Source organism: Lachnellula hyalina, assembly GCF_007821495.1.
Source record: "Lachnellula hyalina strain CBS 185.66 chromosome Unknown contig00134, whole genome shotgun sequence".
NCBI lineage: Eukaryota > Fungi > Ascomycota > Leotiomycetes > Helotiales > Lachnaceae > Lachnellula > Lachnellula hyalina.
This window is the reverse complement of record NW_022157248.1, coordinates 1-14,727: the sequence shown is the minus strand read 5'-3', so window position 1 is coordinate 14,727 and position 14,727 is coordinate 1. Positions and strand designations below refer to the sequence as shown.

The following is a 14,727-nucleotide window of genomic DNA, read 5'->3' as shown; positions in this document are numbered from 1 at the left end:
TCTCATTATATACCCCGTTCTTCTTCATTCCCGCCACCCACCCCAGCCATATTTTCCAAAGCTCTTTTTTCGGGTCGGATATCTGTTTAATTGCCTGCGTTCTCTTTATTTATTTTTCTTCCTCTCTTGTATCTAGCAGCATTCGTAAACGTATATGACCATGGCATGGATGGCAGGGAAAGCCTTCGTTTAGATGGATGATTTGATGATAGGATGGAACGGGACGGGATGGGATGGAGCTCTGGTAGCCGTGTATGGATGGGAGGGAAGTAAAGAGGGACTTTTGTAATTATATACATATATATATATGTGTGGGTGGGAGTGATGGAGAGGGTTAAAATACCTGGAGTTGGATTCCAATTGAATTGATGCTTTCATATGCATGACTTTCCTACTCATACCACTTCCCGCCGCCTTCCCAAAACCTGTTTACGAAATTACTCAAAACGGTGGAAGTATACCATTATCACAAAAGCCGTAAGATGGATCTATTGCTTGTGAGCAGAAGGTGGTATGTATTGATGGTATGGAGCATTCGTTGATTTCCTTTCAATGCCTCAACCGGTACTCCTTGCTCCTTTGGAAATCTGAGATTCATTCATAATCATAATTATCTCCTCTGCTTCTTCGTACTCTGTTCACTCGTCGCACTAAGCACAGACGCACTCCGTTTGTGCCCCTGACTGCCACCCCTCACACTCCGCGCTACACTGCCACCCCTAACACTCCTCGCAACACTCTTCTCCTTCTCCGTCTTATTATTACCCTCCACCTCATCCCCCTCAACAGCCTCCCCGCGCTCCAGTCTCGCCGCCTTCTCCCTCTCCTCCTTCTGCTGCCTCGCAAGCTTGATCTCGCCATCCAGCTTATCCGCGAGTTTCCGCGCATCGAGCAGGGTATTGATGCTCTGCAGCAAACTCTCATACGCTTCCCCTACCTCGACGGTAGGCATGATGAGGCGATTTGGGATCTCGAGTTCCACGAGGACGTTGGCGATTTTCGTTTGCTGCACTGAGGATTTGCTGATGAGCGGCTTGCTGATCTTCTCGTGGCGGAAGGCTGCGCCACTGGCGCCAATACGCTCATGATGGCTTACTCCATAAATCTTCTCTTCTTCTTCCGTGAGTTGGCGTCGCTCGCTGGGACCTGGGGGGGGGCCTTTTTTGTTGTTGTTGGAGCCGCTGGGCCCAGAGATGGATTCGCGGACGCTGCTGTCGCGGCGTTCGAAACTGGCTTGTTGGCTTGGGCCGGCGGCGGGGCTTATGCCTTCGCTGCCCATGAGGGATTTGCGCTTTTTGGAAGCTTGCATGAGTTGTTGGAGGAGTTGTTGCAGGCCTTGGCTTGAGCTGTAGATGCCGATGTTGCCTGTACTTGGAGGGGCCTCTAGACGTGCATATAGTTCTCGTCTTTCTTCGTTCAGCTTGTCTGATCTCGCCAAGATACGCTTCAATTCTAGCAGTAGACTTTCTTCTTCTCGTGCCTCTTCCTTTGTCCGCTGGAAAGCAGCTTCGGCGAACTTCTTGCGAGCTGTCTCGATTGCTGGGTTGAAGTTCGACATAACTTCATGCAGGTTGAATTCCGCGCTGTTCATCTTGATCGGTGGTTTCCTCTCCGCCATCATCGTTGCCGCAACCGAGTAATATCGTGCTTTTAAATCCTCCACGGTCCTAATTTTCGGCGGAAGCACAAGACCAAGAAGTGAATCTGCAGAATCTGGAGCTGGTAACGGAGGTTCATATCGATCCCATATAACCGGCCATCTAAGATCATACTCATATGCTAGGCCCACCAAATGATCTGTTTCCAGCTTCGTCCAATCCTGATTCTGTAACTTCGCATTGTATTCTTCCTCTGTGTATTCCGGAACGTTGACCCGTACATTGTACTTAGCAAACGTTGAATCCTCAACCATCTCCTCAGCTATCGGGGCCACTGCTTCCTCCATCTCCACATTCCCATCCTCCCCCACAGGCGGCGCAGGCGGCTTTTCCTCCTTCCTCCTCCAATGTCTCAGCACCAGCGGATCCCCATCTCTCGCCGAGTTCTTGAAGGGTTTCTGTTCCCACTTCGCGACCGGTTTCCTACTGCCATATCGTTTTTTTTTAAACGCTGATACCTCGGGCACAATCGCGATCGGGTTGTCTCCACTCAGGTTTTGTATTTCGCGCGCGAGACCTTTGAGAACTGGGCGCGGTGCTGTTAATTTCTGTTTCTTAGCTGGGCGCGTGGATCCAGAGTCTGGCAGATCTAGCATGTCGCGCACATCATTAGAAGACATTATGTACTATTCCCAGCGTAGAATATGTGTTAAACGGAAATGCGGAATTGATGGCTTTTGCGGTGTTGGAGGCTGTCGTGATGAATGATGAATGGAAGCCTCGTTGGTTGACGCGCTGAAGTCAAATCGGCACGTGCTTTGTCTAATCAATCAAAAATTAAGGCTTGATTCCAGCCGAACGTGGCAGCAATTGATCGCGCGAACTATCAGCAGCAAACCCCCTTTCCACGCCCATCCTCACACAACCATCTCCACGTCCCGGATACAAGTCAATCATGCGGTCCATACTTCCTCTTATAACCCTGAGCGCGCTGCTCGCCCCAGTACAATCTCTGTTCTTCTATATTGACGGCACAACACCGAAATGTTTCTTCGAGGAGCTGCCCAAGGATACCCTCGTCGTAGGCCACTACAGCGCAGAGGAATACGATGAGAACATGAAGGCGTGGGTTAAGCATGATGGGCTCAGCATCGCCATTTCCGTCGATGTAAATACCCCCGAACTATTCTCCCTATTTATTGCCCCCCTTTTCCCTGCGTAGAGAATGTACTAACAGGCCTCGCCAAACCAGGAAGTCTTCGACAACGACCACCGCGTAATCAACCAAAAAGGCTCCTCATCCGGCCGCTTCACCTTCACAGCCGCCGATTCGGGTGACCACAAGATCTGCTTCACGCCCTCGTCGACGTCCGGTGGACAGGGCTGGCTGTCGGCGCTGCACCCCATGGGCGGCATCAAGTTGACCCTGGATCTGGCGATTGGGGAGACGAGTGCGATCGAGAGCACGGATAAGGGAAAGATCCAGGATATTGTGCAGAAGGTTAAGGATTTGAATGGGCGCTTGGCTGATATTAGACGCGAGCAGGTGTTCCAACGTGTAAGTTGTTTATTCTACTTCTACGAGATAGGGCTATGAAGCTGGAACGTGAATATGAGTGATGACTGACTTTTTGCATAGGAACGAGAGGCTGAATTCAGAGATCAATCTGAGTCGACGAATGCAAGGGTTGTTAGATGGACGCTGGTTCAGCTGGTAGTGCTGGGAATTACCTGCGCGTGGCAGCTCTCTCACCTCAGGTCTTTCTTCATCAAGCAAAAGTTGACTTAATTTTGGGCTATGTAATGTGTCTCTGAAATTAGACGGCTTTCCTTATTATTGTAAGCTATGGAAAGTTATGTATGGGAAGGCATGGGACTGGGCGTCAGGCATTGCAAAATGCGCAAATTGAGAATATCATATCACATAATGAATTCATCAAATAGAAATTAATCTGTAACTTTTCCATTTATAGTGCTAGTAGACCTGAAAACCTCAAGCTCAATGCATCTATTTCACCCGTTCGCCACTGCCTTGCTCCGAACTAGAAAGCTATAACTATCGTGAAGTCCCTTCCTTGCTACCAGGACCGGACCGTCTTTGTACGCTGAGGTGCCATGAAAGGGAATGCGATGCTGATGAGGTAAAAGAAATCATGATATTAATCTGGAAGTAATCTGACATACGCCATACCCCGAGAGACCGTAGATTGGTGGGTGTACGCAGCGTGGCTGACTGAGGTGGGACGTGTATAGACAAACAGCGGGTCATATCTGCTGGGGGCAGGTGTAGAAGGCGTGCAGTACTGCTGAAAAGCAGAAAGGTTGGTATGTGATTAGGAGGGTGTCGAAAGCAGTTTTTATTAACGCCTTCGGAGAAATGAGAATTGGTGTTTGGGGGCCATGGATCGATCTTGGTATTTGCTGTTCTAATCAAGGGGATGTATTCATCCTAGAATGAATCAGTAAATTTGCCTTAAATGGGACCGTCAGGCGCAGGTAACTAACCGCAGCATAGGGTCTTCATGAACTTCTGGAAGCCCGTCGGTTGTGGGTCCTGGTTTCTGCTCTGGGGTTGTGGGTTCATGTTTGGTTGGGGCGTCATCCTCTGGGGCAGGTTGTTCGAGCTGTTCTGGAACTGTGCCTGGGTTGAGCCGGTTGGAGTAGCGACGTCTTGGAGCCCCCCCGCCGCTCCGCTGCTGCGTTTTGGGACCAACCCGCCTTGGGCGTTTGGTCGATCGCGCGTTTTGCCCATCCCCGGCTTGATTGGGGACGGTGGCGGGGGTTGCGCGGCGTTTAAACGGGCGGTAGTGAGGCCACCAGGTGTGCTGTTTCCTGCTCGTGTTGTTCCATGTAATTCTCTTTGCGATGCACCTGGGACCGCATTAGGGTGATGTAGCATATTGTGAGATGGGTGCTGCTTCATGGCCTCCCAACCTTTGCCATTGTTGAGCTTCATCCAGTCGTACTCGCCGTCCTCTACTTCGCCTGTGTTCTTCAACGCTTGGGTGAAGAGGTCTCGGAGATAATCGTAGTCAGGGGTATCCTCAAAGCCAAGATTACGAACGTAACTCAGATATTTGTTGAGCTCCTCCGGGAAACCCTCACATAGGTCCTTGATCGCAGTCGTCTGCTTCTTCTCTCCAATCTTCTCGTACTTCTGCTTGTTTGTAGCAGCCTTGAGACCTTGCCATGGTAAGCCTCCTCGGAGAAAATACATGAAAACATGACCTAAAGCCTCGAGATCGTCTCGTCTTGATTGTTCACGTCCCAAATGTGTATTGATACTCATATATCTCGCAGTTCCAGAGAGAGATTTTCGTTCGCGGTAGGGAATGTGTTGTTTTGTCTTCGGGTCTCGGTATTGTTTTGCCATGCCAAAATCCACCACATGTATCACATTAGCTGACTTCGAGCCGGGTCGACCAATGAGGAAGTTATCGGGCTTGATGTCTCGGTAGATGAGGTTCTTCTCGTGAATTGTTTGAACCCTCGACAGCTGCGGTAGTTAGCAACAGGAATTTGTTAAAGGAATATCACTACATACCATCTGCTTCGCTACCATTACAACAGTCTTGTTTGAAAATCTCCGATTGCAGTGGTCGAATAGGTCCTCGAGTGAAGGCCCAAGTAGGTCGATGACCAGAATATTGTGTAGGCCTTCTTGGCCAAAGTAATAAACATTAGGGATTCCAGCTGTCTTCGCGTCAGTTCTGAGCTTTCTATCGACAGATTTGGCATTCTTACGGCAACCAACAAGGATTTTATATGTTCGGTACTCATCTCGCAACTGAGGTGCATCGCTCTTTCGGGGCTCCTAAAGGAAGAAGAGCTGTAAGCATAGGATCGTAATGTCACCCGCCTATGCCACTGCACATAGAGCGGTACCGGCATGGTCTTGACCGAGTTGGGGATAAGACATACGAATTTGATAGCAACTTGTTGATTGTTCAACAGGTTCGTCCCCTCGAATATTACACCGAATGATCCCTCGCCGATTTTCTTGCCCACCCGGTAGTGGACACCGACAACATTCGAAGATGAGGAGGCCATCGGAAGGATGGATAGGGAAAGGGGAAGCTCGTCGTAGAGCTCGACGGCAGATTGAGGATCAACGTTGTTGAACAGAGTTATGAAGCCCAACCGAAGAACGCGAGACTTGAGTAGGGTTGGCACGCGACGACTGTGGCAAGGGAACGTTCAGCGTGACTCGTCTCCCCCAAAAGAAAAGAACCCCGACGATGATGGTATCCTCCTGCAACGTCAACGACGACCAGAAGTTGTTGTCGTGGATGTAGATAAAAGGTTTGCTGGCGAGGTGAGGTTGTTGGATTGGGGCTGGCTGGATGGCTGGCTGTCCCGAATTGGATTGGTGGTGCTCGGCGGTGAACGACGTGTGGGTGTGGGTATGGGTTCAGGCGCAGGAAGGAAAGAAAGCATACAATTGGAGGGAAGGACAAGTTCTGGTGGAAACTGCTTGTGGGTGAATCAGTGGCCCGTGGCAGCGCACAGATATCTAAGATAGACCTGTGCGGATCTCGAGAGCAACAATAACAGGAGGCAGAACAGAGCAGAGCAGAGCACGGCACAGAAGTGTACGCACTGTACGGACCGGTAGCAGTAAAACGAAATTACTGAAGCAAAAGCTAGGCTGGGTAGGGAAAAGGGAGGAGCGACAAATGATCCCGGTTATGTCTGCCTTGCTGCCTTACGAAGACCTGCCCTGACCTGACTAGGGGAACGAACAAAGTTTACTAACAAATAAACAACACGAGGGAGGGTCAATTCTAAAACAACAGACAGCGAGGACGTGGACATCTACACATATTAATACAAGTTTCGTCTCGAAGGCACCAGAGGATACCGGTATGTTGCCCTGTCGCCCTGTTGTCCTGCGCTGTATTCCGAAAAGTCACGCTGTTTCCCTCCATCCAGGGGCTGCCGCTGCCTACCCAGGGCGCAAAAGCAAGACAGAAATAGCTGGCTTGGACAAAGCTTGGCAAGATTAAATGCAATTGATAGGCGGGCGGCTGTTACATCTCGAACTTCTCCACACTGTCGGCAGAAAAGCAAGCAAGCGCTGTGTCCGTCTTTCATCGTTGCCGGTAAACAACGGCCGGCTTTTGCTTTCCTTTTTCTCAACCGTACCCACTACCTACTATCTACGTGGTGATTCTCCGTACACCAAAAGTCGAGAAGCACATCTCGAGCTCGTAAAGCTCCCTTGACCGGTTATCCTAGTCTTCTACTAGATAAGCTTTCGGAAATGGAAGCCGAATCTATCATAGATTCATCCCCCCATCCTTCACCCCTGGACCGCGTCTACTGTACCAGTAGTTTCTCCGGCTTCATCTCATATCTAATTTCAGAGGAAGGCCGGCATGTGATCTGTTCATACTCTAACCAAGTTTTTTACCTCAGTAAAAGGTGTCGACTGCTAATTTACATACAATAATACGCTTCACACCAAACCCATCCTCCCTCCCAATTCGCGTCGCTGAGATTCAAAAGACTTTTGGGATTCATAAATGTACAATCAATCCACCCGTGTCATAACCAGAACTTTGCATGGCTATCAAAGCTCAATCAATATTGTTTGATAGAGCTTCGGAAGGCTCCCACACCCCCACTAGCCCTCGCCTTTGGTTTATACGGGTGCTTTGTCCGGAATACACCATCGCTTTTGCCCTTTTCGTTGCGTGCAATGGTCTCCTCGAGTTCCTCCAAATCATATTTCGCATCGTTCATATGCTTCCCATCCTCCGTCTCCCCCACAATTTCTCTAGCGTAGTCCTGTTTTGCTTGTTCTAGAATACTCGAGTACCAATTAACCAATCGATGTTTCTCAATGTGCTCATGAAATTGATCATCTTCGATCTGGTAATCCCTACAGACCTGATCCCTCCTGCTTTCGTCCGCACCAGAGAAACGAGAATCTAGGTCGTCGGTACCAGCATGCTCAATCTTCAATGGGTCGATTGGCAACACAGAAGAATTGCTCTCGAATAGACCTATCATAGTTAGCACCGGGGAACCAATATTCAGTAATCTTTGGCTTACGATTTTTCAGACAGGCTCTGAATGTCCGGTACAGGTTCGTACTTCTCGACTGTTCAGAAACCTGATTGTCGTCCTTCATATCTGTGTTATTGATCACAGACCACGGATCCCTCAACATACATCTTCGCCAGATCACACGTTGCGTCAAGATCCGCTCTTTTTCGTCCGTGATTCCATGTCGAGTTGCTTGCAATGCCAGATAGAACTGCTGGTCGGTAAATGAATTCTGATCCGCTGAACTATCGTCGCCCATCAGGGTAAGTAGGTCCACTAAAGAGAGAGCATCCATGGCTGTGTGCCTGATGAGATTAGCCATTTGTTGTTCCAAGGTTTTGGAAAAGGTCGGCTGGTGCTTCAAATCTCTGAAGCGATGTGCTTCGAGCGCTAGCTGAAGTTCCGCATTCTCGTCAATTGCGGCACCAATCGAAGGGAGAATGTAGTCGTAGACCGTGTCTTGAATCCTGATCAGGCCAAGTTGGTCCTGGGTTTTAGCAAGTTCAGTCCTGCGTCCATCTGGGATCAATATGCCGTTCTCCTGACTGTAACTTCTACCAGCTAATCGAGCCAGCTTCCCGATACTCAACTCGATCTTCTTGCTCCAAACGTTCTGCTCTCGCGTTAGGCCGACGTCGAGAAGTGCTTTTGCGGCTTGGTCAAAATCGTTCTCACGATCGATTTCGTGTATCCACGCCACTTTCGCATACTCGGGTTTTGCGCGTAAGAACGAAGTCAAGTATTCCTGTTGTTCTTTAAAATGATCGAGAAGGCTATCCATGGAACCGATGTCTATCTGTAATTCGTAGAAAGCTGCAGCCCATCTTTTTCCAAACTTGTCGAAATAGTGTGCAATCTTTTTTCTGACCTCCTTGGCATTTGGCTTCGTTTTATTTAATTCGACAAAAGTTACCCGTGCAAGGGTTTTGAGGATCTCAAACTTTTCCGCCAACGCCAGAGCCTCATCGGACCATGCCATGTCATCCTGCAGAGAAGTGATTTGCCTATCCTGGGCTTCTTCCTGTGTTAGGCGGAGCTGTTCCGCCTCGATCTGGAATTGCGGAGAATCTTGGGCGCGAGATAGACAATAACGAACTCGCTCATTGCTTGACCGGATTCCCATGTCGACGAGGGTTGGGTATTCATTTCTCAACTTGTTGACCACGGCAACGATGGGTTGACCTTGCTTCTGGGGCTTATTCCAATACTCCTTCACGAGCTCCTGCGCAAGCTGTAATTGCCTCCTGACAGCATCCTCAATGAGATTTGTAGAGGTCCAAAATTCAGGAAGTCCTTCGTAATCAGCGACGAGCACTCCATGTTCCAGAGGCTCGTCCTGAAGACCATACAGCTTGGCATTAGCTGTTCGAAACGCGAAAGCAGTCTGTAATACTCCCATGACAACGTCATTTGCGTCGCTAAGCATTTCCACGACAAAGGCATGGTCCTTGTGGCCATCCTGATATGTATGCTTGATTACTTGCCACGCCCAAGGAACCGCAATCTGAAATGTCGAGACATCGCAAGTGAACCACTTTCGGACACGATCTAGCTCGCCCTCTTCCGTCACAGGCTCAGTCTTGTAGTCCTCGTGAATGCTCTCCACGATATCTGTGATCAAACTACGCTTTTCGCCTTTCGGCTTCGCAGAGACACGAGCATCATGTAGATTCCAAACAGTCGTAGCTGCTGCCATTTTCTCGGCATCACAAAGTAGTTTCCATCGTGTAGCTCGATCTAACTCAACACCACTGGATTTCAAATACTGCGCGAGGTCATGCAGAGCCACTGACCGTTGTTTGAGGCTGTCTGCAAAGTTTGGTTGCACAGAAAGGATATGTGGATTCCGAGAACATAATATGTCCTTGCTTAAAATCAATGCCGCTTCACTGAGTTCGCTAGCAAGGAACGGTAGCTCCGGCCGTACAGAAAAACTGATTGGGTTTTCCTTTACACTTCCAAAGTAAACGGCCTGTTCAAGTTTGCTCTTGGCAGTCACTTGCTGAGTGTAGGCAGAAGTGCGGTTAGAGTAATCGGGTGCTGCTACTCGCACTATGCCTCCACCTTTACCTCGAACGAGCAGTACTGCCGCAGGAAATCTAGGTTTGTGGCCCTGTGGTTTGAAGATTCCCATTGCATGTGGAGATAGCTCCTGAGGTTCTTCCATTCCAGATCCGACGACTTCAATACCCGCGTCGTCCCGGAAAAACACAACGTCCTCAAACGTTTGGGGTGACATATGGCTTTCTGTCATAAGTTGTGAATGAGGGGAGCCGTATTGTGCTTCTTCCAATTGTGCTTCCATTGAGATGACAGCTACGGCTCGGTCGAAGACGATATAGGCGAAATGAGCAGGATTTGGTAGGTAAAGTCGTGTCTTAGAGATCGCATCTTGGTTTACAGGAATCGTATAGGATTTGATGGGACGGATCTTATTGATTGTGAGTCCACTTTGCAGCAGTGCTACACTAACAAGGAAATAATGGGAGACATCTCGATCAGTAAGGGACGTTAAGAGTAATAGCGGAATACCATCACTTGCTTGAGAATATGACGGTTGTGTCGGCAGCGTCGTAAATGCGAAGTCGAGAAGCTCAAAAGTTTCGATGAGGAGGTCGCTGAATGTAGGATACGCCTGCTTTATTGTCTGAACGATCGTCTCCCGCCCATCGGCTTCCGCATTGAGAGAACTATGTCCACCTCGTTGTATGTCCCAGGATTGAATCTTGCCTTTTGCAGTTGCCACCACCACTTGTCGTTCGCCCACTTTCCGGGGTAGATCTGCTCTTACAGCTGCAATGTCCCCGCGATATGCAGAGGTTGATAAAACATTCCTCAAGCTACCGAAAATGCCCCCACCAGTGGATCCAGAGCTTCCACGAAGAAATTGCACAGAGATTGTAGGTCGACCTTGGCCGTCTCTAACGTTCATATATGCAATTCTACCAGTGCTGAAAGCTAAAACAAAGCCAGCGGTCTCCGCATTGAGAATCTGGATGACTGTTTCTCCCGAATGCATTCCTGGGATAGACAACTCGATATTATTTTGTCGCAACCTGAGACCTATCGTAGCTGCGCTATCGACTGATTCCCAGTATGTAATCTTGCCGCTTGTGGGAATGACCACGACGAGTCCAGGTTCTGAGGAGGATGTAGAGGGCGACACCAGACAGCCAAGAGGGAGGGGGTCGGAAGCGTGTTTTGAAGGATGCGGTATATCGAAGACATAGGGAGGAAATTCGGTCGGAGGTTTAGAGTAAGGCCAAACGGTGGCATGAGTATGGGAGAGAATGAGTGCATAACCGCTGTCAGAGTGAATTGATCCATGCTCCCGACCTGGGGAAGTGTATGTTAGATTTGGAAGCTCAAACAGATGGAACTTACTAACTCGCTGTATTTGCAAGAAGAAGTTTCTCGGGCCCAGAAATAATCCTGCTGACAGTGTAGGTATCGTTCGCCGTCTATGGGTAGAATAAAGATCAGCTATGGATGCTAACTCTAGGGTGGGACCAAGTATTCAACTTACCAGAACTGTACTCCCATCCCCTTTGTTACTACGGTCACCCGTCCTAGGTTTCTTCCCTCTCACGGCGATTTGCTTTTGCGGACCGGAGATCTCCCTACTCTCTTGCTTCACAAGTGCTGCTACTGGCTTGGAGGTCTTCGTCTCCGTCATTTCAAGTGGGCGACCATCAGGCGGTACAAATGTCTCCTTATTAAGAGTACTCCTCTGTCTCTTAGTCGGAGGTTGAGATATGGAGCCCTCGTTCGAGAGAGGTCGCTGTCTTCTTCTGCTGGTCCGAATGGAGGCCGCAGGTGTATTTGTTGTCGCGGACGAGAACATCGTGACGGTCGCTCGAACGGGATAAATAGGGCGATGTTGTTCTAGAGAAGAGAGCGTGCTAGCTGTCTCGAAATCGCATGATCTAGACGTTGATGCGATGTTGAGACCTGGGAGGTCGTCGAGGCTGCAACTATTTCAAGGTTGTTTACAAGTACTCACACGCAAGTTGACCCGGGGAGGCAGAATTTACGCGCTAAAATTGCACTGGGCGGTCAGTGGCACACCTACGTACAAGTACAGCACACGAAGTAAATATTCTACAATACATCGTCACGACTCGCACACTCTGGATAAATTCTCTTAGGATCTGGATAGTACGAAATCGACGTCTGGATCTTCACCTGGTAGAGTCTTGGGTCCTCGTTCTGGCTATCACTAAGGAACTTATCCGTAGGTAGTCTCGTTAGATAGTTTTAGGGTACCTTTCCTAGGAATTATACAATTCACTGCTGTCAGCGTTCTTCCTTTCTTGAGCTACTCGTACCTCTCTACATCCATACACATTATATACACATTATCTGGTCCACCACGACTGACTGCATTATCGAAAGGGTCAAATTTTATCTGACAGGGATACGGTCAAGTGACACAACACCTAAATAAAGTCTTGGTCAATTTCGGAGCTAGATCTGTGACGTCTACATTCTGGTCCTCATATTGAATCCTCAACGATGAATATATCCAAATGTCGGCGAAAATAGCATCCCCAACCACTGCCCTCGCCATCACCAATCCCTTGGTCTTATATCGTAGTCTCCTTCAAAAAAAGATCATAGATCCAGATGCCTCTCAGTATCGACTTGCGCTGCAACTTCAGAATCTCTACTATTCTCTGAAAGACTATACTCCCAATACTGAATATGGAAATCGTCTGAAAGCCCTTAGTCGAGTTGTCGACAAATTTCCAACAGGGGACAATGACCGATCCGTAGCGGTTCCTGGTCATCCATTAAGACGAAATCCATTATTTTTGCACCTATTCTCTCGAAATGAGCGCCGCGATACACTCGCTTTGACGCGAGTGCTCACCAATCATGAGGAGGCTGTGAACATCGACTCCCCGAGGGGTCTGCTACTTCACGGAGAAGTGGGTACAGGCAAAAGCATGCTGGTCGACTTGCTTGCCGAATGTCTACCGAATAGCAAGAAAAGGAGGTGGCATTTCAATACTTTCATGTTGGAAACTCTAGCGCGTCTAGAGCAACGTCGTTTGGAAAGTGCAAATTTGGACTCGGAGCATTCTCTATTATGGTTGGCGAAAGACATGATAGAAAAGTCTCCAATTCTCTTTTTGGATGAGTTTCAGTTGCCGGATCGAGCTGCAAGTAAGATTATAAGCAATCTCTTTACCGCATTCTTCCAGCTGGGTGGTGTTCTTATTGCATCATCGAATCGAATGCCCGATGAGCTCTCTAAAGCTAGCGGTATGGATTTCACAGCGCAGACCAAAGGAGGGCTTGTGAGCAATATATTGGGCTTGAGTGGTGGAAGACAGCCAAGCATGTTTCCAGCAAATAACGAGTACGCTGCGTTTGTGGAGGTTTTAAAAGCTAGATGCGATATTTGGGACATGAGAGCAGAAAAGGATTGGCGACGGAGAGAAGTAGAAGATGCTGAAACTTCAGATATCACCGAGGCGATGCGGGAGGAGTTTATTGAAGATGTTTCTGGAAAGAGAGGGGCTTCACCTGGAATCTTTGATCTTCAAAGAGACTCGTCGAAAAACGAGTCAACGGCGGAAAAGGCCACAAAGCCCATGGAATATATTCTGCTCTCAGACACTAAAGAAACGTGGGACGAAACAGTAAGATCAGCATTGCCGTTGGATATGCAAGATACGATTCCTGAATGGCAGTCTACAACCATCTTAGTCTATGGTCGAAAGGTGCCAGTACCACATCACTGTGCGGGAGTTACATACTGGACATTCGCAGAACTCTGTGCCAGTACCTTAGGACCAGCAGACTACATCACCTTGGCGTCAACATTTCACACCTTGATTCTGGACAAAGTGCCAGTTCTTCATCTCTCACAAAAGAACGAAGCAAGGCGAATGATCACACTTTTAGACGCTCTGTACGAAGCACGCTGCAAGCTTATTATCCACGCAGAAGCGGGACCCGATGATCTATTCTTCCCCGAAACCACCGCAGTGCAAGATGGAAAGAGCCAGCAAGATGAGAATGACGGCGGTGATGCCGTCTACCCCGAAACACTGTCTGAAGTCTACCAAGACCAAACCTCCCCCTTCAGGCCAAATATCTCAGCGTACACCGAAGAACCTAAAGCAGGCTACGACCCGGATGAAGACTCGGATTTTGGCCCTCTGCCTGGTAAAGGGAATGAGATTGGACGACAAATTGACTTTGGAATGACTAGTTCTTTCACTGGAGAAGATGAACGGTTTGCGTATAAACGGGCAAGATCACGGCTGTGGGAAATGTGCGGTGCGAGATGGCACGCGAGGTCTGAGCCGAACTGGTGGAATCCTTTGCCACTGGAAGTGAGAAGATGGGAACGTTCTTCTCAAGCAGATGTGACTATCCCTGAGGTATTGTCTGTAGGCAGTGATGTGAAGATCGGGGATTCGATTGAACTTGATAAGCCCGCGGGATTGCAGGGAAAGGAATTAGAGGAGATGGCAAGCAGACCGAATGGACCTTTTCGTGAAAAGCGGGATCCACCAACCAAGATTGGATGGACTCATGCTTGGGGAATGATGAAATGGGGAAAGAAGGCTGGGCCTTGGGGTCAAGGACCGGAAGGGTTAGACTCTAGAACAAAGAAGTGATGATAGAACTGGAGTCTAGATTTCGACAAGTCCACCTCGCGTTCAGGTCACACGCGTTAGATAGATGGATCCATAGAATCAGCAGTCAATTATCGCTTCTGTATGCAATTCGCATATACGCCTCAAACACCTCTCAATGCACAAGCCCAACCCATCTTACCATCTCCTCATAACCCTCACAAATTTCCAAACCCCGGCATCCATTCCTCCCCAATCCTCCTCATCTCCTCCGCAAACCTCCTACTCATAATCTTCTTCCCGCCCCTCCCCGTCGGCGGACTATGCTCATCCGGATCATAAAACGGGTTCTGCAATAACCTCACATAACTAGCTTGCATAGCCCTGAAAACCTATCACCCCAAAAACATCAATCAATTAGCCCTTTCCCCTTCCATCCCTCTCACACACCAAAAGCACCACCCCAGGCAATGGAAATAAACAAG

At 48.8% G+C, this 14,727-nt stretch overlaps 5 protein-coding genes across 5 annotated transcripts; 2 read left to right on the top strand and 3 right to left on the bottom strand.

The window, feature by feature from the left end:
* Nucleotides 1-549: 549 nt before the first annotated feature.
* On the bottom strand, nt 550-2,278 carry SWC4 (SWR1-complex protein; the record flags this gene model as incomplete). Its single annotated transcript, XM_031151287.1, has 2 exons — nt 550-587; nt 634-2,278. 2 exons carry the CDS (start codon nt 2,276-2,278, stop codon nt 550-552), a joined length of 1,683 nt encoding a protein of 560 aa, XP_031003130.1.
* Nucleotides 2,279-2,553: 275 nt separating this feature from the next.
* ERP1 lies at nt 2,554-3,387 on the top strand (the record flags this gene model as incomplete). The annotated part of the gene is made up of 3 exons (XM_031151286.1): nt 2,554-2,766; nt 2,836-3,156; nt 3,238-3,387. 3 exons carry the CDS (start codon nt 2,554-2,556, stop codon nt 3,385-3,387), a joined length of 684 nt encoding a protein of 227 aa, XP_031003127.1.
* Nucleotides 3,388-4,098: 711 nt separating this feature from the next.
* cki1 (Casein kinase I-like protein) lies at nt 4,099-5,648 on the bottom strand (the record flags this gene model as incomplete). The annotated part of the gene is made up of 3 exons (XM_031151285.1): nt 4,099-5,094; nt 5,143-5,412; nt 5,520-5,648. 3 exons carry the CDS (start codon nt 5,646-5,648, stop codon nt 4,099-4,101), a joined length of 1,395 nt encoding a protein of 464 aa, XP_031003128.1.
* A 1,533-nt stretch (nt 5,649-7,181) lies between these two features.
* Nucleotides 7,182-11,493, bottom strand: NUP133 (Nucleoporin; the record flags this gene model as incomplete). The annotated part of the gene is made up of 5 exons (XM_031151284.1): nt 7,182-7,606; nt 7,656-7,728; nt 8,104-10,985; nt 11,038-11,110; nt 11,176-11,493. The coding sequence occupies 5 exons, from the start codon at nt 11,491-11,493 to the stop codon at nt 7,182-7,184; spliced, it is 3,771 nt and encodes a 1,256-aa protein (XP_031003125.1).
* Nucleotides 11,494-12,178: 685 nt separating this feature from the next.
* Afg1l (AFG1-like ATPase) lies at nt 12,179-14,284 on the top strand (the record flags this gene model as incomplete). Its single annotated transcript, XM_031151283.1, has 1 exon — nt 12,179-14,284. One exon carries the CDS (start codon nt 12,179-12,181, stop codon nt 14,282-14,284), a length of 2,106 nt encoding a protein of 701 aa, XP_031003126.1.
* Nucleotides 14,285-14,727: the final 443 nt, after the last annotated feature.